Genomic DNA, 23,913 nt, shown 5'->3' with positions numbered 1-23,913 from the left:
TGCAAATTTAAAGCAATTAACAACCCTTAAAACATAAGTTTACTCAGAAAATGGATCATTGCAGTATCTGAAGAGGGCCTACAAAAAAGCTGGAAAGGGACTCTTTACAAGGGCATGCAGTGACAGAACAAGGGGGAATGGCTTTAAACTGAAAGATAGCAGGTTTAGATTAGATACTAGAAAGAAATTATTTAATGTGAGGGTGGTGAGGCACTAACAAGTTGCCCAGAGAAGTTGTGGATGCCTCACCCCTGTTCAAGGACAGGTTGGTTGGGGCTTTGAGCAACTTGGTCTAGTAGAAGGTGTCCCTGCTCACAGCAAGGTGGTTGGAACTAGATGATCTTTAAGGTCCCTCCCAACCCAAGCCCTTTTATGATTCCATGATGATAATTCCCATCTGAAAGAACTATATCCTGTTTTCTTTCAAATATGTCTAATCAATTATAAATTTGTAAGAAAACCAAACAAGTGAAGTATTTTTCACCTGCTTTATTCCCTTATTCATGAACAGTAGTTAGCCAGAGAAGGAACCATAGTACTCATTGCTACCCTTTCCTCCCAGCTTAAGGACATGCTTTAGCATTTGGAAACATTTAAGATAAGAAATCACCTTGTTTAATTGTTCTCTTGCATTTGCATTTATTTTTTCAGATGCGGTGACATCCTCCTTGCTGTCAATGGCAGGAACACATCAGGAATGATGCATGCCTGCTTGGCAAGGATGCTCAAAGAACTGAAAGGAAAAATTACTCTCACAATTGTGTCCTGGCCTGGCACTTTTTTATAAAACAAGTCTTTGTGGAGAGTATGACAAGTAATTTAACACAGGGGGGGAAAAAAAGGAACATCAGTCTTTGCTTTTTGGGGGGCTCAAGTATGTATTTATAAAGGAAAGGTTTGTGAAACTTCAACCTGCATGTCAAGAAAAGTCAAGTTTAGGCAAAGCAGTAAAACCTGTCAGAAAGTCACTTCAGAGTGATCTAAGCTACAGACTTAACTCTTTCCTTCCCTGTGTTCTTAAGGGTTTTTTGTTGTTTTTTATACATATATATATCTATTTAATGCATTATAATAATAATGAAATTTAAGGAGCAACAGCTCCTGCTCACCCACTCTATTTTGATTTACAAAAAGAAGTCCATGAATAACTTATGGAAAAATTTCTTGCAATTTTTCTAGTTGCAATAATCAGGTGAAGGGTTTTATCCAACACATTAATAGCACTTTGATTTTGTGTACCTTTTCATGGTCAGCATGAAAGCTGGTATTTTCAAGACTTTCAAGTACTGTTTGTTAGTCTGTAAAACTGTGAATTAAATTTCTACAATAATTAAAAATAATTGTAACTGTGTACTTGTACAGACATTATTTTCATTCAAAACCAAGTGACCTCGTTTCCCTGGTATGTTTTGATTAATACTATTAAGTCTGGGATTTTTATATAGAATTACTGCTCTTAATGAAGTACACTTCACCCTGCTATTGTCATGGAATAAGTCACATTTGATACTGTTCTGAATGAAGTAAATCTGAAAGTGATGATATGTCTCTTAAAATAGTTCTTTGTCTTTCTCTGCAAATTACCCATGTTCCACAGTCTTATTTTTGACTCACAAGCTTGCACTGGGAAGAGGATATGTTTGTTAATCTTTATCATGTTAAGGACAGCTGTTCCCCTAGAACAAAGACTAAAATGAACTTTCTCTTAAGCCACTGAAAAGCAGCAGGGATGATTATCCAGCTTAATTCATCCTTATGCACCCACACAAACCAGACATAATTACCAAGTGTATTATCACCACATTTATAGTTCCATTAGACTAAGAACAATCGGCACCTTTCCCACTTTCCCTAATTTTTTTTTTGTTTCACCTTAATACAAGGTTCTTGAAGAGTCTGCAATTTCTGCCTGTCCCCGTAGTAACGGATGACCTTTCCAAATAGGACTCCAAAAGCTATACTAAACCCACACTGTTCCAGATGTTGGCATATAATAAAATGAATGCACACTGTTTCTAAAGTCAGTAAAAGAATGACCTTCCCGCTGGCTTATGGAAAAAGGAAACAATTTAATACAAAGAATTTAAGCCCTACTTATATTGTAAGAGCATAAGCCTCTAGCTTTAAGATGTTTTCTCACTGTTTCTCAAAAGACAAAGTCAGTCGAAGAATCTTAACATGAAAAATTCAGTCTTTTATTTTCAAAAAAACCCCAAAGTAACCTTTGATTTCAAACTAACAGAACAAGATTAAGAGCAAATTATTATAATTCCCAGAAAAATAACAAGATTTATAGTAATCTATTTCTGGCACTAATATATATGCAAGTAGGCAAAAATCACACAAGCCTATTCCACAGGGGCAGCTTCAGTGTTTTCCTGTTCAGGAGCAGGTTCACCACTGGCTTCTTTTCCTTCTTTGCTTCTTTTGGATTTTTTGTGTTTGTGCCTTCTGTGGCTGTCCCCTTCTTCACTGTCATGACGACGTCTGCTGTTGCTAAATAAAGAGAGAGAAAATATGCTTCAAACACTTGACACCTCAGGCCCCATTTAATTACAAAGGACAAAAAAACAGCTTCTGCATTCATAGTTGAAAAGTGGCACCTGCTCCCATTCCACCTCAGAGCATTTGGATGTGAGTGCCAAACTGAATTTTTCATCGAGCGGTACATACATCCACCAACCCTGTACTTTTTGTTGGGAAAATGGAATGATTTTGCACATTTGTAACCCCTATTCTAATAGCAATACTTTTAAATAATGTCATGTCCCTATTGGCATTCCTTAACAATTTGACATTCTTGTTGACCACATTTCCTGGAGTTAACCTTTATTTCTAACTTAGAATGGATCATGTAGAAAAATTTCCATCAAGTGACCATGAGGGATATTTTACTTACTAAGAATCACTGTTGAGTTCTTTTGTTTATGCACTGAATGTCAGCTTCACTCCACCTCTTTCTGACCATTTTTACCCTTCTTTCCCCAAATTCATAATTTCTGCTCACCAGCCAAGACTGTCACATACACCGTCCAGGGCCAATATTGCTTTTTGTCTGTCCCCATTTTATATGGCAGACTTCTTCCAAGTAGCACACTTAAGTGTTTACAGTCTTTCCACAAAACTCCAGTTTGTTTGGGGTTCTTTTAAAAGTTTACTCTATTTTTTTTAAACTGGGCAACTCTTTCGTATCTTATTAAAAAAAAAAAAAAATCAAACCTTCGAGATGACTTATGTCTAGTCTCTTCTTTCTCTCTGTGTCTCCTGTCTCTGTGTCTGTCTTCTTTCTCTCTACTTGTTCTATGGCGGTCATACCCTCTTTCTGCATAGTCTCTGTATCTGTAGCGTTCTTCATCACTGATTCAAAAAGAAGATATTTTCAGGACAGTAACACCAAGCAATACATATATATTACAAAAAAAAAGGAATTTTTACTCTCAAGCTAAATGACTGGAAAATCTTAATATTGCTTCTGGGTGTCTATATGAGATGCACAATGCTCAAATGACATTAAAGCTCTTCACCTCACACACTAGACTTCTGTAGTTAGTGCAATTTTGAAAGGAAACTGTTCAATAAAAACAAAAGAAAAAAGAATACAACAGTGTCCCATTACGTTTGTACAGGAGTTACCAAGCTGTTAGCTTAAACCTGTATCTAACTGCAAATGAAATACAATCCTGCATAAACTTCAGCAATGTCTTCAGATCAGTGTATGTAACACTCAACACTTATCAGCATACTTTTTTACTATTACACCATTTGGGTAAATTAGATTAAATTTTTATACACTCGATCTATTTCCTTACAACAGCTTCAAGAAAATGAAAAGCTAGATACAAAGAGACTGACAGTAAAATATACTCAGTGTTTTTGGGTTGCTTTTAAAATTAATTTTGCTCCAGTGCCTATGCCATCTCTACTTCCACTCCTCTGTTGGATTACCATGATTGCTGTCCTGATACAATGCTGGTAAAAACCCCTAAATATTGCAGGCTAGGCAAGATTTTAAAGGCTTTACTTAAAAACATATTTTCATATTTTGACTTGGTGAAAAGGGCAGTTCCAAGAGTTCAGTGAAATTTAAAAAAAAAAAAGATAAGTGCACTATCTGTTGTTAGCCAACACCACTCAAGACCTACATTAGCATAGCTTAAAAAGGCATGATCATTTAATAATTTCTCTACTAAGAAAATCCTACCCAGATAGTCCAGCATCGTTTAATACCACAACCTCAATGCAAATGAATTTAGCATAACTATTTATATATATCACATGAAGTCTTCTGTAACCATAGTTTGGCAGAAGATCCCCAACAAATCCTAAAGAAAGGCACAATGCAACCAGGCTTTCTGAGGCAGTAATGAAAACAGGAAACAATTTAGATACTATCAACTTGACAAAAGGCAAGTGTGTTGTCTTTGCCAACATTTACCATTAAAGAAAGTATCTTCCTGCAGTCCCTGACAGCAGCAGAACAGATCAGACAGATTACACAAGGAGAACAGCTCAAGTCTAAAGAGATTTCTCATGTCCTGGAGCAGTGAGAACTTAGATCACACCAATTTTATCTGCCATAACTTGGATCCTCTGGCTGTTTCTCAAGTGAAGACATTACATTAACGATTACTACAGCTATGCGTGGAAACTCAGAGTGAGAAGGCAGAATGCCTGAAACAACACCACTAGTCTTTCTATGAAACTCTGTATATCATTAATTAAATCATTAATTCAAAAATTAGCAATTTAAGAGACTTCAAAGAAGCATCAAACACCCCACAAAAAAGCCTGCTTTTCTAAGAGACACAAAAATATTCACACATCAAAATCAGGAAAACTACAGCTATTACAGAACTCAATGTTATGATTTGCCACTGAGTAATACAACTTCATTGATTTTATAATGCATTTATAACTACAGATCTGAGAGTAGGCTGATCACATCCTGCAAAGTACACTTGTGACCAGATGACACAGAATTACAGACTGACTGAGGTTGGAAGGAATGATTGGAGGTCATCTGGGCCAAATCCCTGCTAAAGCAGGGCTGTCAGGACCATGTCAAGACTGGTTTTGGATATCTCCAAGGATGGAGACTTCCTAGCCTCTCTGTGCAGCTACAGTTTCCTCTCAGTATCTGATATTGCTTCCCAAAACTAGTATTTTGATAACCTAATTCAAAGGTTTAAATCTGAATGTGTAGCACTACCTTCTGATAATCTTGGCATAAGAAATCAGATGGCTACTTGTAGACTTATGGCTTGGTTTCAAAGATGAACCCAAAACCTTTAACATTAACCCACAATCTGCATCTGTTCTGTTACACAGCTTTTTAAAAACACTCTAGAAAAGTTTAAAAATATTATGGATACTCCTTTTTAAACCATATTTTGGCAAACTATGAACGAACCATGACACCTTGTTAAGTGTATCCGAAAATAAACAACTTCTATAAGTAAAAAATCAGTTTGCCAAGATCAGTATGTTGGGAACTTTCAGGAACACTCTAATGCTGCTCAGTGCATTTTGACCTTAATCACACATTGATTGTGGAGTCTTGTTCAATTTGCTGACTGTCAGGACACCAAGTCCTATAAAGCTGCTCTCTAGTCAGACAGACCCTTATCTGCTCTGCTGCATGGGATTACGGGGTTCCAGGACATTAGAAATACAGTTGCTCGGGTTTTAGTTTTCTTTGTTTGTTTTTTAATTTTTCAAATTGCTGAGGAAAAAACACAAAATGGTAAGATATCAATCAAATCCCAAAGTCTACATTTTTAGTCATAACTAATTAACTAAATGCACACTTTCCTCTGAGGATAGCAGGGTAAAAGCAAAACAAAATATAAAGACAACTGAAAGTTCAGCTTTTTAAACCGCATTTTGGTTATACTAATAGAATAAAAACAATTCCCATTTTAAAAACAATTTTAAGAAATGCTGTACCACAAACACAGGCTGGAAAACAAATACTAAAACCATTGAAAGCAGTAATTTCTGAGCAGTAAAAGCTAAACATGATGCTTACTCCAAATCCCACGAAAGTATCGCTTGATCAAAGTTTAAACAAAGAGAATATAAGTAAAAGTTATAAATCCGTGCAGTCTCTAAAATAGTTCACACTCTCTTCCTCACAGCTCAATTCATTTTATTTTCTTAAGTGCACAGAATTGAAAATCAACCTTCCTAAAAACATTATGTCTACATGTTCTTTCTTAAGCCTCTCCCACCTTTTCTGTGATTCCCAAACCAACTTATCCTAGTTAAGGGCCTCCCATTTTCTTACACAGCCATGTGGCAACAGCTTTGCTACAGATGGTGGATAATTTAGTCACACAAAGTTGAGGCCTGCTCTTCCCCCTCCTTTACAGATAACTCTGGCAGCAGCACAGAGATTTCTCAGGGCCTGGAAGCTATTAAGGTTCATTTCAAGCACCCTTGAATGACCAGGGTTCTTTCTGGCCTTCAATCAAGCTTTCTGAGAAACAGATGATTAGAAAGGTCTTCAGTTGTCAGAAACTGACCCTGGAACATAACACATGCACACGGGAGAGGACATCACCACACTGGTGTACATGGAAAATCCCCCATCTTGCAGTGTGCACCCAGCTAACAATCATCAGGCAAAAAATGCAATCTCTGAACCGAAGTAATGTTGACTCTCGGTGCTCTCATTCCTCACAGCATAAAACCACTGGTAAGAACAATCTGCCTAATAGCTAACATATATATTCTGCAAAAATTAAAACTGAAAAAAAAAACCACTAAAAAAAGCATCAAATATTTACCCCAAAATGCTTAGCAAATAACAAGCAGAGGAAATTTAGAAAAATCTGGCAAGCCAACGAACCTCTGCTCTATGGAGTCATAGACCATCAAATGCTCAACATTAAATGCTTTGTACTTGTGCACAATGAACCACAGAACAGTTGCAGCTTTTCTTTTTAAAGCCATTAGAGAGTTGAAAGCTGAATTAAGTTATCTGCCATGATTTTAATCATCTGCATGAAAAGGGAAAAAAGTTCTTGACCTTGAAATAATAGTTTTAAAGAAGATAGATTATTATCCAGCCAGTTTTAACAATCAAATTAACCATTTTAGGAGGTAATAATAACATTAATTAAGGTCAAATGTTGCAACACATTGCTCTTTGCACCGAATTGGCAACTAAAATTCATTTAGTACATCTATAGGTTTTTTCTAGGCCTACTAATGTCAGAGACGGGTATCTTAGTCATTCTCAAGGCTTAAATCGCACCTTTAAACTGTAAAGCACTATGACCAGTTTGGATGTTTACTGTCCATTTTTTTTCACTTCTGTTTTACATTTAGAAATTTAGAATTACAGTTTCCAAGGGAAAAGGGTGAAGGGGAGGAAGCCACACCCTCTAGCTCTTTGGAATATACAGCTGAACACTTCATTTTTATATTGAAGTACACTATTCAAAACAGACAAGGGTTTTGAGCAGAGTTACAGCACGCTTAAGACATTTCACTAACCTGTTGAACGCACTTGAAGATGGACTGTGATCTCGGTCCCTTTCCCTATCTCTGGTACGTTCTCGATCTCTGTCTCGGTCCCGGTCGCGATCCCGATCTCGGGATCGCTCTCTTTCACGTTCCCTATCTTTCTCTCTCCGTGCATAGTAATCCCATTGCTTGCTGGTGTCTAGAAGACTAGACCATGAAGGTGCAGAACCTGCAGGGTGTGGAAAGGTGACTAAAGAGAGAGATGTAGGTATTAGAAAACAAAATCAGAAATCATACGGAAATTGCAATACTACTTATGCACGAAAACACAGAGGTTTGTCAGCCTCCTCTGATGACGTTTTTCAATTTTCCCCTTTCACGTTAGAGTTAATTCTAAGCAAACACTGCGTTTTTTCTTTGATGCTAATAAAAGCCTCTGGCCCTCATTTAAATACTTCTTATGAAGATGTATAGAACCAGGATATATACCCCGAGGACTGCCAAAATACTTTTGGGAAAAAAAAATAATATTGTGCGAAGATCTGCTGAAAGAATCTGATTTTATGTGGTCAAATGGCTTTGTTTCGGGGGAGCAACAAAACAAAAATAACTATGAACAAAACTGCCTTTGAAACTTAGTTGTTCTGAAATCACAGTTCAGAAAAAGAAGCAAAAAGGATGCTTCCAACTTTATATTTAGATGCTACTATTTTTATCTTTCACCCTTTAATATCACTATTTAAAATACTACGTTAGTTATAAAGTTCTCATTCACTAATTTATATTCTATACTGTGCTTTGTCATGCTTTTCTGATTAGAGATGTAACAGGAGCTTTAGGTATAAATTTAATCTGGGAGAAGAAATAACATTCCCACTTGTGCTTCATATGATGACATTTCTAATGAATACTCAGGACAACCACCACCACTAAAATATAATAGTTTAAGAAAATTAAGCATAGTCTTAATCTAAAAGATGATATGTTTAAGAAGTTAAGAAGGAAGTCACAACACAGTCACAAAACCGTTTTTTAGGAGGCTAGCAATGGGAAGAGAGAGGGAAGATGCTTCTCCATTGCTTTCTGCCAACTTCGATGAAACACATAACTACTATTCCTAATGTCCCAATTATTCTGTCCTGCCCTCCCTCTCCAGAAGTCCCGTGAATGCATCCCGTAAACAAAATAACAAAGGCTGAGTATTTAGCTGGAAACAGCACTCTCTAGCGGACTTACAGTACTGAGGACTTCTCCCTTTCTGCTTATCTGCCTTGCTAGCTTTCCTAACTTTCAATAAATCGTTTGTTTTGAGCTCCACTTCATCATCTATAATATGAGAACAATATTTACTTGACTTCATGGTGTCACAAAGAGATTAACAGTACAATTAACATAAATATTCACTGAACAATGTAAAGTGTGTTACTGATACTGTATTTAAGATTGTTGAGTTATAAAACTAGTGGCTTCTGCTGACAGCTATGTTCAGGCTGCCTTGCCTGTAAAGTCTGAGATATTCCTGCCCCAGAAAGCTTTGGCAGAAGCTTAAGACAGCAGTTTGCCAAGCATCCAGCGGAGGAATACAAAAGACCTTTTGAGCAGGCAGTGGAGCAGGAAAAAACATTTCATTGTTAAAACACGTTTGCAATGAAAAGTATTATAATTCATTAAAAAAGCATTTATACAAGGTTTTGCCACTAATAAAATGCTTGACACTGTTTAACTCCAGGTCAACAGACAAAATGAAGGGTTAACAGAAAAAAATGCCCTAATACAATATTATGCTGTTCATTATACTGCCGAAACCTGAAATTCATCGAAGGAAAGCAGCCAGAAATAGCAAAAAAACAGCTGGACTTTAAAGACTGCTAATTTCCTTGACTTGCCACTATGTCAACAACACATGTATGGTCTATGAGACACTGGCTGCCAGAGCATTCTGATCTAAAGGTTAAACTTAAGTTTAACTTTAAATCTATACTACAAAACAATAATTAATGGTAGTATAAACTTTTACAGTAAATTTTGGTTACTCTACCACATCTGGAGTGAATCTCATCAGAGGAAAGTATGTTACTTCCACCCCAACAACATGACATAAACCAGTAATTTGACGCTGCATTTTTTAATCTAGATTTTCACCAGGAATTATTCACAACACACAAGAAGCTTACTTTTTAATATGAATTGGTGTTCTGCACTTACTATACCGAATGAAGTAATGTGTCACTTCTACTATTTTTACATGGATTATTCCAATAATTTCTGCAAGAAAATAGACACTTGCAAAATTTAACACTGATTTTATTTTTTAAAACAGGAAGAGAGCTTTGAGCAATTAATAGTTTTGGAGACTTGAGTCCTGTTTTGGAAATTGTTTAAAAATTTAAAGCTTCATGCTGTCACAGTGTAAGGCAAACTATTTAATGCATCTTCTTCGTGCCTCAAAAAACACTGACTCTGCAACTGTTTCTGTAACATTAAATGTCTTACAAGTTCATAAGATATAAAGAACATTTAGAGCATGGAACAGAGAACTGCTTGAAAAAAGAGCAAACAAGCATACAGTACAAGTTGCTTCAGATGCAGCTCAGTAAAATTCAAAGATCTGATGGCAAAGGTAGCACTGAATTGTGGAAGATTTAAGAGCGAACTGACAAAACCACATTGATGCAGTGGAAGAGCACAAAGACAAAATAGACATTCTTGAAGGTGCAAGTTAAGAATGTAACCTTCCTAATGGGCTTGCAATGGGAAACATGCCTTTTTCTAGGGAAAAGACACCACAGTATGAGCTGAGGAGTTTGTATAGGCAGAAGAAAGTCTAGAATATTCCATTTGCTCATCTTCCCCAACAATTTCAACAGGAAAACTAGGAAACATACAGATTGTCAAAGAAGACAACAGGTTGGAGATTCAGCACTATTATCCAAAGCAACTATTAAATAAATATACTTAGTGATTGTTAATCACAATGATCATCTGTACTCTACTACACTGCTGAGCTCTCAACATATCTAAGTTCTGATGCACAGAGAGCACTGGCAAAATGCTGACCAGTGACCACATTGCGCAACAGGGACTGTGAGAGTATGATGTTGGCCAGGTAAACATCTTTCACTAAGAGACAGCAACAGCAATACAGTACAGACTGGGTGATGAATTAATTCAAAGCAGCCCTGCAGAGAAGGGCTTGGGGATACTGCTGGACAAAAAATTAAATATGAGCCAGCAATGTGAGTTTGCAGCCCAGGAAGCCACTTGTATCCTCAGCTGCATTAAAAAGAAGAGTGGCGAGCAGGTTGTGAGATTCTGTCTCTGTGTGCTCTCATGAGACCCCACCTGGAGTACCACATCGAGCTCTTGGGCCCCCAGTACAAGAAAGACATGTTAGAGCAGGTCCAGAGGAGGGCCACAAAAAATGATCAGAGAGCTGGAACATCTCTCCTAGGTTGTTTAGGTTGTTCAGCCTGGAGAAGAGAGAAAAGGCTCTGGAAAGACATTACTGCAGCCTTTCAACATTTCAAGGGAGCTCATAAGAAAGCAAGATGAAGAAAGACTTTTTACCAGGGCCTGTTAGTGACTGGGCAAGGTGCCATGGTTTTAAATTGAAAAAGGGTAGGTTTAGATTAGACATAGCAGAAAAATTCTTTATGATGAGGATGGTGGGACACTGGTTGCCCAGACAAGTTGTGGATGCCCCATCATTAGATGTGTTCAAGGCCAGGTTGGACAGGACTTTGAGCAATGTGGTGTAGTGATTGAAAGATGTCCCTGCCAACAGCAGGGAGGTTGGAACGAGATAATCTTTGATGGTTCCTTCCAACCAAAACCATTCTGTGATTCCATCTTTATCTTCCCATTTTATCTTTTGGCACAAGAAGCAGAGCTGTGCTAGATAACAGTTCTAAACTCACTGTAGGTTCAGTGGATGCCTGTGATGAAGCCTGTATTTTAGTTCACTCTAACTGGAAGAACAGAAAATGAAGGTTTTCAGCATCAGATTTTTTTTCCATAACAGTAATTAAAAAAAAAAAAAAAAGACTGACTCTGCAACAGGATAGCTGAAGACTACAGTGTCTTAGACAAACAGCTTCTCAAAGGAGAGGTTCATCACTCAGGATTTTTCAAGGACTGGTCCCGCTGGTTCAAATTCTGATGATATCTCAACAGTACTTGTTTTTCTGCTTCAAAATCCCACCAGTTCTTGAAAAATTTGCCCTGATTTTTAGTCAATATTATGGAATATAATTTTTGAAAATCACAGTTCTGCAAAAGCAGCAGGAAAAGATATACAGTATACAAGTTAAGCAAAACAATAGTATTCATCAACAGGGGTTATATTTGCAACAGTATGTATCTATTTACAATGGTCAGCAATGAGCTTTCATAATGAACTACTGACAGGACCTGTTTAGCCTTCTAGCTAAAATCCTCATAAGTATATCAAACGTTTTGATATAGCACTAGTCAAAATTTTCAAATCCAGCAACCTTACTTACCACTGCCATATGAAAATGCGCGAACAGAACGACCATCATAGCCAGAAGAATGTCCACTGTTGAAAAGAAAATATATATAAAACCCCAGTTTTACCAGAGCCACCTCCATCAATAAATACATACTTTCAATATTCTTGCCACCAAAGACGAAAACCCAGCATTTGTTACAAATGGGTTTAAGTTCTCCATTTTGAGCATTACTAAATAAGGAAGCCGTCTATCAACACAAATATGTATATTTCATGTTCTACTACAGGAGGTGAAAACAAAAAATTACGGAATTTTAAAGAAAAATATCTGTACCATCAGTTGCTCTCCTTATATTTTCAATAAATTTCCTATTTCAAATGTTTCTCATATCATAATACATTTCTGCACAGATACTGAATTTAATCTACATTTGCTTGAAAGTGCATCATTCCTGAATGAAACTGTTCTCATTTTTTCTGTTAAAAAGTACAGGTGTGAGCATATCTAAGAACAGATGGACTTAAAATGTGTAGTTCTATAATTAAGCTATTAAATTAGGTACACATTTTCTAAGACAACTTCTTCCAGTGGCAGTCAACTCAAGTAGGTAAAAACCAGAAGGGTTAAAAAAGATGATACTCACACAGGACATAATTCATACATATATAATTCTTTCATGACTTTTAGCACTTCCTACATAACTTGTATGAATTATCTTTGCATATTTAACCTAAGTGTTATTTCTATTCTCAGAAGCACTTCAATATTGAGAAGTATGTTTTGAGTTAGCTTAGTTCAAAAAGGAAAAAAACCCACCAATGGTAACAAAAGGCCCATGCAACATCTTAACATTTAAAAGTATGAGAAATAGTTCCCAGGTTCCATAATAATCTTGATTTTTTCACATCATGTTTCAGGAACTACATAAATATTCACCACAAGTAAAGGCAATGACTACTGCTTAACAATTAGAAGCAGCACTCACAGCAACTGTCAGTATGAAATAATAAATTTACTTTCATGCACATAAAATGCCTCGAGTTAGGGTTTTTTCCTCAATTACATGAGATGAGAATTTTCTCAGAGATTTACCATCATCATCCTCTAGCATATATGTTAATAGAATTTTCAATTTCAAAGGAAGAGTTGTGTACATCTTCCTTTGGTGACATCCAAAGGACTGACAAGAGGCTTGTACCATCTTCTTAAATGAGATTTGTATATGACCTGGTTTTGGCCTTTAGCTAAATACAAATACTTTTCAAGGAGTGTTCTAGCTGACTTTTTTCTTCTTTTTTAGAAATTTGTATCTCTATATATAAATACACGCATGCATGTACATATACATGTATATAAAAAAAGGGTATTGAAAAAGTACCATTAGGCCTATCACAGCTGAACACTTACAACAGACAGAACAGAAATACAAATTTGTATTCTGTGGAACTCTGGAATTTCCTGTAATTTTTGAGTGCTTGAATCTGCGGCCAAATTGTTTGCGTGCATCTATAGAAAAGGATATGGTAGTGGAAAATTATACAGTTCACTTAAACAGGCCTTCAGATTACTAAAGAATACTTTAACAATCATTTACCTTGATTTTGTTCTTACTTCTTGGCACTGATATACTGCCAAAACTATAAGTTGTACTGATATAGTGTCATAACTAAACTAGTAAGTGGCCAAGTAACCCACTCAAAGAATAGGTTGACAGGTGAGACTAGTAACATTTCTGTAAAATTACTGTAAAAAAATGAAACTGTCTCCCCTATCCCAGATAAAAATCCATAAAGCACTGGCCAGTGTAAGAGTGCTTACTCATTTATTTTAGTTACAGAATACTGATATATTGCTTTGTAAGATTTCAAACAGATAATCACCTTTCTATTGTGGGTATGAGGGAAGGTGGAGGACCGCCAGGTGGTGGTGGAAAACCTGTAACAATAAATTAGGTAAGGGGAGGAGGGAAGAAAAAACTACTACCCATAAACACATAGAAGAACTAGGCTAAGTTTACACTAACAAATGAATCCCAGGGAGAACAATGCAAAAATTGTTTCTGTGTAAATGGGTTTTATTTTGTAGGACTAAGAACGACTTTCCAGCTTTACAAAGGCAAAACATTAAGCATGCATTATCAGTGCTTCAAATAAAATATTTTATCATTATTAGAAATATGCTAATTTAGAAGCATAGAAAAATTCCTGACTATCTAACAATACTCAACATACAGCAATCAAAATTATTTACTGCATAGCTGAGAAAAAAAGATTTAAAGAAAAGAAGGAATATACATCTAACAAACTGGTTTATTAGGTCCACCAGTCAACAGCATTTTCATACATTTTCCGCCTGGCATCAAAATAACTGAGCCTACATATTTATGACTGTTTATCTATATAATTAAAAGGAAGTTGATAAGTTGCACATCAGTTTTCATCTCTTAACCAAATGTGGAAAAAAAAATCTAAGCAAGTTTACCTGGTGGTGGCACTGTTATTGGTATACCTAAAAAGACAACAAATTATATATCAGATATAGTAATAATTTATGCTTATTACCTGTAGATCTAAAACCAGATTGAGCTATTACTACATACATGATCAAGAAGAATGATAACATATTTTCTGTGTCCTCAGATCAAGATCTCACACTAACACCAATCGTTAAGATTTTATGCAAGCCTTGTGAAATCCAGGTTTAATTTAAATTCCTATTCTTTAAGATCTTATTTATTAAGAGGCAAAAATAATGAAGAATGACTCAGGGTCTCAAGATTAGCATTAAATTCATAAAATGTTTAGTATAGAGAAGAAAAGTAACATCCCATAGACTACATTTGCTTTATTTTATATTCCATGGCTAGATGGAAGGAAATGCAGTTGGCCCCTGACCTTTAATAGCTTGGCAGAGGAAATAGTAGGTCCACATGAACAAAGTATTCTAGCAGCAGTAAGCATTACAGATGTCTGAGCCAATGCTATGACACCGCAACTAATCATTCAATTGCTACTTGGAGGGAAAAAGATTGTTTGGTTCTCTATTTGTAAATATCTGAAAAAGAAGCATCCTTTAACAGAAACACGTGCAAGAATTACTCTAATCTGGTTTTCAGATCGACCTTAGTTGTTACGAATCTAACTAAAAGTTGAGCAAATTTTTCCCAACTAAATTAGTTTACCTAACAAAATATACAGCCTGAACATGTAAACCTATCTTATTGACTATGAAAGGAATGATTACAAGATAAAAATAATCTGTATACTTTATAAGACATTATCTTCTAATGCTTTGCAAAGAATGCAAAGAACTAGCTTTACCTCAACCAAACACACAGAACTGTACTACATGAAAATAATAAACTGGGCTCAAACAATATTGTCAGAAAATAGACTACTTCACCAAGCATAAAGTACTTTTAGTTATGAACAACTCTGCTTCCATTAAAAAATATGTACTTTCAATCTCACTTTTCACTGCAAAACTTTGGAGAGGGAAAGAACAGAAAACTTCTGCAAGTGCTTTCATCCATTTTGCCACAGCTGCATAAACATCCAGACATTAGTACTGGTCACTGTATGATGAAATTTTTATTATTAGTTCAACATTAGAACTAAAAGACTACAGTATGGCATCATCATTTTACTAAATCTACATCAGGAAAAGCCAACTGCCCCCAGATTGCCTTGGCAAAAGAAGAGAATGAAGGAATATGCAAGCTGAGGAAGAGTAATCAATATCAGAGTTCACTAATTGCTGGTGATTACACCAACATGAATTCCTACCAGCATTAATCCTATAGGATTAAACAAACTGTGAAATACAATTGAGGTTTCTGGCCAATCCTGAAGATTTAAAATCTAATCTCTCAGCCAAAATGTAAATCTGGAGGCAGTGAGCTCCAACAGCCAAATTTCTAAACTGCATGAGCCATTTTCTCTTCACCAGGACACAAGGTTTCCAGTGTGCATTATCATTGTAAAGAACACTCAATATCACACCATAAAATATTTGACAGTGTGACATTTAAAAGACTAAACAATCCTGTTGAAAATTTCTGAAAGAAAAAGAAGACTGAGAACACAAACTGTTGCACAGGCCAAGTGTTTTCCATTAATCTTTTTCGTTTAATTGTTCACATGAATAGATTCTTCACAAGCCTACAATACAAAAAAATATACATAAAAATATACAAAAAATACTTCTTAACAGCTTCTTACGTTAAGAACGTAAGCTAGAAAAATATCAGTTCTCTCAAATTGATTTTTTAGCTCTACTTTATGTTTGAAAAGATTTTAATTGCTGCACTAAAACCAGTATATTGTTAGCACTGAACACGGCTTTCAGCACTATCCAGAGAATTGCCTGGAAAACCATCAGCTAATACTTTTTACAAAAAGGAAAAAATTCTGATTAAAGAATTAATATATTCCTCAGAATTTCATCTTGTGCAGAAATGAAAGCAAAAATATCATCACACGACTAAAATAAAATAAAAATTTTAATTTGAGAGGCATTCAAAAAAACCTAGGACAAACTGAATACAACTAATATCCAGAGACCAAATGTCCAAATAATTTTAATGAACTGTTTTATGCAGTGTATTATAAAAAAAAAAAATGGCTAAAATATCCGTTTTTTCTTCCAAACCTTTAAGAACATTTAAAAATTCATGATTAATGCTTATACAATTTTTAAACAGAAGCTAATTTACTTGAAGGTGTAGCAATGGAAAAAACATTCTACATTTCAAGTTAACAAGCAGTAGTGAAAGATCTAAACAAATGTTTTTCCTCACTTTCTTCACTAACATACACATGCGACACAAAACAAGAAAATAAAACAGTTAATGGAAAATTGAGAATTTCATAACTCTTCACTCCTTTGCCTTCTACTAAAGCAATGTATGAAAATATACTTGTAGTGTCATCAGCCAATTACTTCTTCTGAGAAAAAAGATGGAAATACTGTGTAATTTCTTACAATGTAGGGACTAAACTTGCGTACCAGTGCAAGAAGGTGGCTTAGTATAGACCTTGTCACATCCCTACAACACGTTGTGCTGCCACAAAGACACATCAAGCCTAAATCCAAATACTCAGACTCATGTCTCAAAAGCAATCCAAATGTCATTAGTGCAGCATTTTACCTTATGTGCTCAAAACTGCTTTCAGGACATTGTATACCATCCTATTAATTCAAGGCTGGTAAATATTTACAGAAAATATTTACAAGTAGGTTTTACTAAAGAAAACCAATGCCACATGTGTTCTGCTTGTGGAGTAAGGAATCAAACATGATCAATGCTGCCAGAGCATAACAACATAACTGCAAATTAGCTGAACTGTGTAACAGCCCACAGAAATGTAATATAACTCAGCTTGGTGTAAAAACTTCTTTTGCCACAGGCTAAATTAGATCAAATTCCCTCTATCACAAAACCAAATGTACACACTTAGGTTGCTGAGGCTGAGATGATGTACAGTCATTTGCCAAATCCTGGTACATATTGCAAGACCCTGGTAATTATAAAACAGAAGTTCAATACTTCAGAGGAACTTCCTTTTTTTTTATATCACCAATACATGGCACATTTTAACTACATGCTTAAACCAAAGCACGCAAACCAACTTTCAAAGCCTGGGTAACAGGAGCATTCACGTTCTTCTTTAGATGTAAATTACTCCAACATAGCAATAAACCAAGCAAACAAAAAACAACACTTTTTTGCCACAGCCAGTCATCTCCTAGGACTATTTGAAAATTTTCTGCATTTGGCCCTTTGAATCGTTCCAGGACTTGTTCCTCAAAAAAGGTTTGAATCACAAGAGTGAATGAATACAGGACAAGAGATCTAACTTCAAAGCAAGATCCTTTTTCAAAGGCACTTTCAGAGGATGTTTTATATTTGGAATACTTAAATTTTCTGGCAAGTAGTCCTGGTTTAATATTGGTTAAGCACAGTTTTTTCCTCCTCCTCCATTGAACCTAGGAGGGATGGCAGAATCTATTTTAGGAACAGCTTTGAAGATAATGAGCTGGCAACTGCACAATTAAAACACAGGCCTGAAGAAACCAAATCCACAGTTCTTAATCGTTATTTTCTAATCTACTCAAATTACGGAAGGATGTTCAAGAAGACCTTCTGAGTAAGTGTATGTCATAAACCTGTCTGTAAACCATAGGACTAAAGCCAAACCTGCTTGCTAGATCTGTAACACATGTGGCTTTCTTTCACCTTTAAAAATTCAACAGGTGAGGGATTTTATAAGAACAGTCCAGTACCCACATGTGACATTCCTGCACCAAGCGTGTCTGGGATGTCTGTGAGGGTTCTTCTCATTTTTTTTAATAATATACAACTTAGATCACCTTTTCTGAACCACAATTCCAATTCAAATAGTTACTTTCTAAAAGCTTGTAATGCATTACATTATCAGAAAGGTTTTAATGCTTAAAACCACAGTAAGCATTAATGTCACATTCTTCTCCTTTCTGTCCCCTCCCTGCAGTAAGAAAACATCACAAAATTGCCAGAGCAGTAGCATATTCTCTCTTCAGAGTCTCTTTAATATTTATTTAAAAAAAAAATACTGGAAAAGGCCACAGAATTATTTATTCTTTAGATCTCTTCCCTTCTGTTTTCAAGGTTGCATCATTTTGTGTATGACTAGAGCTTGCCAGGCAGCAGGAGTTAAAGTTTTAAAAGTTTTAAAGTTTTTAAAAGTTTTTAAAGTTTTAAAATTAGTAGGAACAATTGAAGAAAGCAACTTCTTCTATGAGGACTTAAACCCTATGAAGGTACACACTTACAGCTCTCAAATAATAATGTTATTTCTTTGCTTATACATAAGGGTATTAACAGAGAAACTTTTAAAAGATTCCCTGTGCAAGCAGAATAGCAAAGAAAATACTAAGCATGATTTTCAGAACAAGTAAGCAAAAGAATGCAAGGAACGGAGGGAGAATATACAGAGAAGCTCCACCTTAAAGCAGTCTCTTCTACAGACAAATGCTTCACTTTCCTACTCAAATACTCCACAAAGTTTCTCCATCTATTTTAATTTCTCACTGACCAATCTTCTAAGTTTCTTGCTAAATCCTTTTGAACCTATTGCCTAAAAATTATCAACACTCAGGTAACTGCACTATTTGTGCAAATGCTCATGATACTTCTCCCAGTAAATTTCCATAAATATCAAGTTCCAACAAATGTTCAGGAAATACCAGTAAATTTAAAAACAGATTTAAAAATGGGAAGAGTTCTCAAAAAGCTTTGATTCTTCTAAGATTCACAGACACAGAACACTGGAAAAAAACATCAGGAGCTAATAAGACCTCAGACTGAAAGAAAGGCTACAGCACAAATCTGATACTTACCAAACTTCTGGGAATTCATACATGCTGTGAGGGAAAAGGGGAATTAGAGATTCTCTTGCTGCTGTGACCTTAGACATCAGAGAATCCAACTTGTGACACAAATTCATGGTATGCTATACTTTTAGTTTTGTAGAATGATTTGTTAACATGTACTTCTCAATTGCATTAGCACTTACTGAATTACAGAAAACAGCTTCTCACTTCAAACATTTTCAAGAACACAAGAACGAACATTCTCTCAGTAATTATTTACTACTTGGGATTATGCTGAGAAAATAAAGATAAAAGTTTCTGTTTCTGCCTTAGAGATACATTTAAGAAAAGAGAAGAACACAAAATTCTGAAATTCTGCACGATGCACCTCAAACATTTGATGTTAATGAATCTCTCATTATCCACATCCTATGTAGTGCAGGACATTTACCTGGTGGGGGAATCAGAGGTGGAGCAGTACTGACAGTTGGAGGGGGTGGGAGGAAAGGAGGTGGTGGAAGGTGGGTAGGTGGAGCTCCTGGAGGGAAAAATGGAGGTGGCTTGGTAAAATTGTCTACTTCAGGATTAGAGCGTTCTGAAAGAACCTGTAAAATATCAAACTCTAGTTACAATTGCTACGTGAAAACGGCAGAAAACAGGTTTCCTCTCTTTCCGTTACTACAACAGGAAGGTATCACTTCACACATTAAGAGCCATATTCAGATGGTTTAAGTTCTACCTGCATACCTATGCTCAATGTCCTACAGTTGCCAAGTACCTTTAAAGGTCTAAGAGCAGCCAACAGGGGACAACAAACATGAGACTTCAGAGGGAATATAAGCCACCTGAATATGGCCCAAAACACCATCTTAAATTTATATAATGGAAAATATTTTAAAAGTCAATATGACAAGCATGAAAAAAAACAAGACTATAAATTATTTAAACATTGTGAGATCACAGATGAAAAACACATGGCAGCGTTTTTAATATAAGCACTACAATCCATTATTATTATTTTCACTGATTTACCTTAACCTAAGTTAAGTTGCATGGAAATGCAACTAGGGCACCAAGCAACCTTGATTCTTCTCTCTGATTCTTCAGCAGAGAAGAAGTGTATTTCATCTTAATAAATTTACTTGCTTTCTTAACATAATACAAGTCTAAAGACTAAGATCATAAACACTCATCTTGCAATTTATGGTAAAATAATACAATATAATTAAAAACAATCTACTATCAACTATTTATTCCTTCTCAACTTATTTTTAAAAGACTGCATTTCTCAAACTGCATATGAGGGGGCTTTCACTTTCAGCATTAGTGTCTGGCAGGAATAGGGGACAAATGGGCAGTTTAAATATTTATCTTTGTCACTCAGTAAACAAAACCTAATCCCATGCAGATCTAGCAGAGCCAATGCTGTCTCCTGGACTATAAATCTGCAATATTGCTCATTTCCTTTCAGTAAGAGGCATACCAAAATATTTATCTTTTGAAATTTATCAAATGTTTCATCTTATATATTTCAGTAACTACCACAACTTTATTCCTGAACTTAAAGCTACTTATGTATTACTCATTCATGCACACTGACACGTTTTAATCAGAAGCTACGGGGAAAGCAAAACTGTCTTTTAGTCAAAGATAGAGTGCAAATGTAGAGTATAAAACCTGTATGTTGCTGTTTTCATTAGCACGCCGTCGTCCTTCCACCCTGCTGATAGTGATGGTCTGTCCAATCACGTCTATTGTGCCAGATATTCGCCTGCAACACAGGACAAGCCAGATCAACAAGCAGAATAAGAAAAGGGAAAAAAAAAAAAAGAAAAAGAAAAGAGAGAGAAGAAAGCCTTAAGGACTGGTCTCATTCCATACGCCAAAGTTCCTTCTCCTGTAGAAAACATAAAAGACTGTTTCTGGAAAACATTAAATGTGATGCATTTGCTGAAGTATGCGAGTGTATAGGACTAAATAACGTATCAATAAAGACTCCTGCAGGAGAAAGGCTGACTCTCCAACACTCTCCTTCCACCCCATACAAGATAATACATCTACTCTTCTGTTACGAAAAAAAAAAGAAAAAAAAAAGAAAAAAAGAACAAAACCTCAGTAATAAAGTAATAAATTATACAAAACTTCCACAAAAATCTAATGTAAAATAGCTATAAACTATTAATTAGAAATAATTTCTAAATTGCATGAAACCACAATGAAGAATTCCATGGAAGATCAAAAAAGGTAAGATAGAAGGCAGAAATAAACAAGCAAATCCTTTCATGTGTAGTATTGATATGGCAGTACATATTGAACAAAATGAGATGCTATCCCTCTTATCTTGGAATAAACAATCTTATAGAAAGTACATGAAACTAGTAAACACTGACTCTTAGACTAAACCTTCAAAAAGAATCTTAGACCAGCCATTCATACTCCTGTTCCTCAGATTTTTTCAAAACGCTAAGTCTCTCTCCCTCAAACACCTCTAAAACATTTTCACAATTAAGCACCACGTTCACCTCCTTTAAAGAAACCAGCAGTAGAGCAGCACAAGACCCACCTCAGTCTCTCTCACAATGTAATCAGGCAACAACAGAACACAACATAAATTAAGAACACTTACCTTAGAAGTAATTAGTAATGAATTTTTAGAGAAAGGTGACAAGAAAAGCAACACGCATATATACATTCTTTCCCTCCCAGTTTCTGCCAACTTGCATTTGACAATTTCTTTTGAACAACACTTTTACTTTTGATCTCTTAGATGAGATCAGTTTTGCCTTTTTTTTTGACTCTGTGACTTTCATTATTTTTTTGACTTTTAACTTGTCAAGGAAGATTAAAAATGCTAAACTAAGAATAAAGACATGATGGCATGTTAGCGGATACAAACAGTAAAATTCAAAGCATAATCTGTATCTGAAAATCTTCAGTAAATCAACTACATGGGAATATACTGACACTAAAGAAGTCCTCCAGGCGCCAGACCAGAAAATATGACAAGGATCCGAATGTCATCTAGTAAAACTAAAACCTGATATCTGTGACAATGGGAATCATTATTTTGAAGAGAGGAATAATCTATAGTATAGAACTTTCCTATTTGCAGCCCTGAAACAAATGAAACGTAGAAACTAAGCTTTATACAAAACGTGTAAGTCTTATGCAGATAGAAAAAAACCTAGCTGCATAAGAGTTATAAAAGCTAGGTTGGATAAGGCCTTGAGCAATGTGGTCTAATGGGAGATGTCCCTGCACAAGGCAGGGGGGGTTAGGACTAGATGATCTCCAAGGTCCATTCCAACCCCTTAACATTCTATGATTCTACCTCATTTGCAGCCCACTGCTAATTTCTAAAAGAGATTAAAAAGTAGGATTCACTTACGTCAACTCCATTAGAAAATGAGGTACAAAATTACAATACTAATAGTTGAGAAAAACAAAGGTATATCTGTGTCTCACCCATAAAGGAAACGATAGCAGAGAAAACTGACAATATTTATTAATAGTATCATATATTACAAGTAAAAGAAAGACTGGGAAAAAAAAATTTCATGAAATTTCCATAGAAACAAATCCAGAGAAAAAAATTTTTTTTTCTAGTTTGAGAAGACAAGTTCTTGTCTTTTTTGCATCTAGGGTACTACTAACCACATGAATACAAATAGCAGGGACTACAGCTGGAAGTTGGAATTACAGGCTCAAGTTCTGCCAGACCAATAGCTCTGACTCCAATTACTCAAATACCTAGATTCCAATGCAGCTGAAAGAGATGCAGCAGACACTAGAGCATGAAGGAACAATTAGATCTCCCAGAGACAATATGAATTTCCTTGGCAGACTGCATACTGAGGATGATCCAAATGCCTGTCCTCTGAGCTTTTCAATATCTGGGTTTAGAGCTTCCACCTGGATTTTAAAGCAAGCTTATTAAGCATAACACTTTGGAGTAAAAAAAAAAAGAACAAAACAGTCCAGTGGTACTAGAGTCTGAGAACACAGCCACAAAATAGAACATGTACAGCTGCTCCAATGATAACACAAATTTAAGAAATTCTCTGGTCTTCTCACCCCATCCGAGGAGTTAGATTATTACACTCTAAATTCTGAAATAATCAACACCTGCTTTCCTAAACCTCCCCAGTGGTCTTGCATGGCATTCCAGCACTACTACACCTTGGATTATTATTTTGCTTTAACTAATTAAATGGAGAACATAGGTATTATAAAACAATTGTTAAACCAACAATTGTTTTCGCTGTCTCAGTCTTCACTCTGACAGTTCATTTGGTTTTAGAGTTCTAAGACACTTGTACTCCCTCATCACTGGTATCTTCTCTTAACTATCTAAACCATATCCTAGAAAACTCATTTTACCTAGCTTTAGTGATAGATGACACTATTCCACAGCAAGAAGTCCCTGCTTGGCTCACTTCACTGATTTACAGGGCTTCCACTTGGGAGTGATGTACACAGCAGAATCAAGACTTTTCCTCTCTTCCACTGTCTGCACACTGACAGAAACTCTTGGAATCAGCACTGAAAACACACACAGTGACACCAATGCAAGAGTACTGGCATTAAAGCAGTATGTGCCTCAACCATACTACAAGAA

At 35.8% G+C, this 23,913-nt stretch overlaps 2 protein-coding genes across 7 annotated transcripts in view; one reads left to right on the top strand and one right to left on the bottom strand.

Moving 5' to 3' along the window:
• Positions 1-1,351, top strand: part of LNX1 (ligand of numb-protein X 1) — a 73,164-nt gene extending 71,813 nt beyond the window's left edge. For all 3 annotated transcript variants that reach the window (XM_027676385.1, XM_027676386.1, XM_027676387.1), the window contains one exon: positions 652-1,351. In XM_027676385.1, coding sequence (XP_027532186.1) covers positions 652-787 — 136 coding nt within the window. In that variant the 3' untranslated portion in view covers positions 788-1,351. The remainder of the gene's footprint in view (positions 1-651) is intronic.
• Positions 1,352-2,171: 820 nt separating this feature from the next.
• FIP1L1 (factor interacting with PAPOLA and CPSF1) overlaps positions 2,172-23,913 on the bottom strand; it is a 38,398-nt gene continuing 16,656 nt past the window's right edge. For 2 of the 4 annotated variants that reach the window (XM_027676389.1, XM_027676390.1), the window contains 9 exons: positions 20,973-21,066; positions 19,747-19,900; positions 14,424-14,450; positions 13,823-13,877; positions 11,973-12,028; positions 8,719-8,796; positions 7,501-7,720; positions 3,220-3,357; positions 2,172-2,496 (listed from right to left, as the gene is read on the bottom strand). In XM_027676389.1, the coding sequence (XP_027532190.1) occupies positions 2,349-2,496; positions 3,220-3,357; positions 7,501-7,720; positions 8,719-8,796; positions 11,973-12,028; positions 13,823-13,877; positions 14,424-14,450; positions 19,747-19,900; positions 20,973-21,066 (970 nt within the window). In that variant the 3' untranslated portion in view covers positions 2,172-2,348. The remainder of the gene's footprint in view (positions 2,497-3,219; positions 3,358-7,500; positions 7,721-8,718; positions 8,797-11,972; positions 12,029-13,822; positions 13,878-14,423; positions 14,451-19,746; positions 19,901-20,972; positions 21,067-23,913) is intronic. The other 2 variants (XM_027676391.1, XM_027676392.1) reach the window with 1 other exon arrangement.

Source organism: Neopelma chrysocephalum, unplaced genomic scaffold (assembly GCF_003984885.1).
Source record: "Neopelma chrysocephalum unplaced genomic scaffold, ASM398488v2 Primary Assembly neopelma1_42, whole genome shotgun sequence".
Classification (NCBI taxonomy): Eukaryota; Metazoa; Chordata; class Aves; order Passeriformes; family Pipridae; genus Neopelma; species Neopelma chrysocephalum.
The sequence above is the reverse complement of the archived record's forward strand: the minus strand, read 5'-3'. Positions and strand labels throughout refer to the sequence as shown.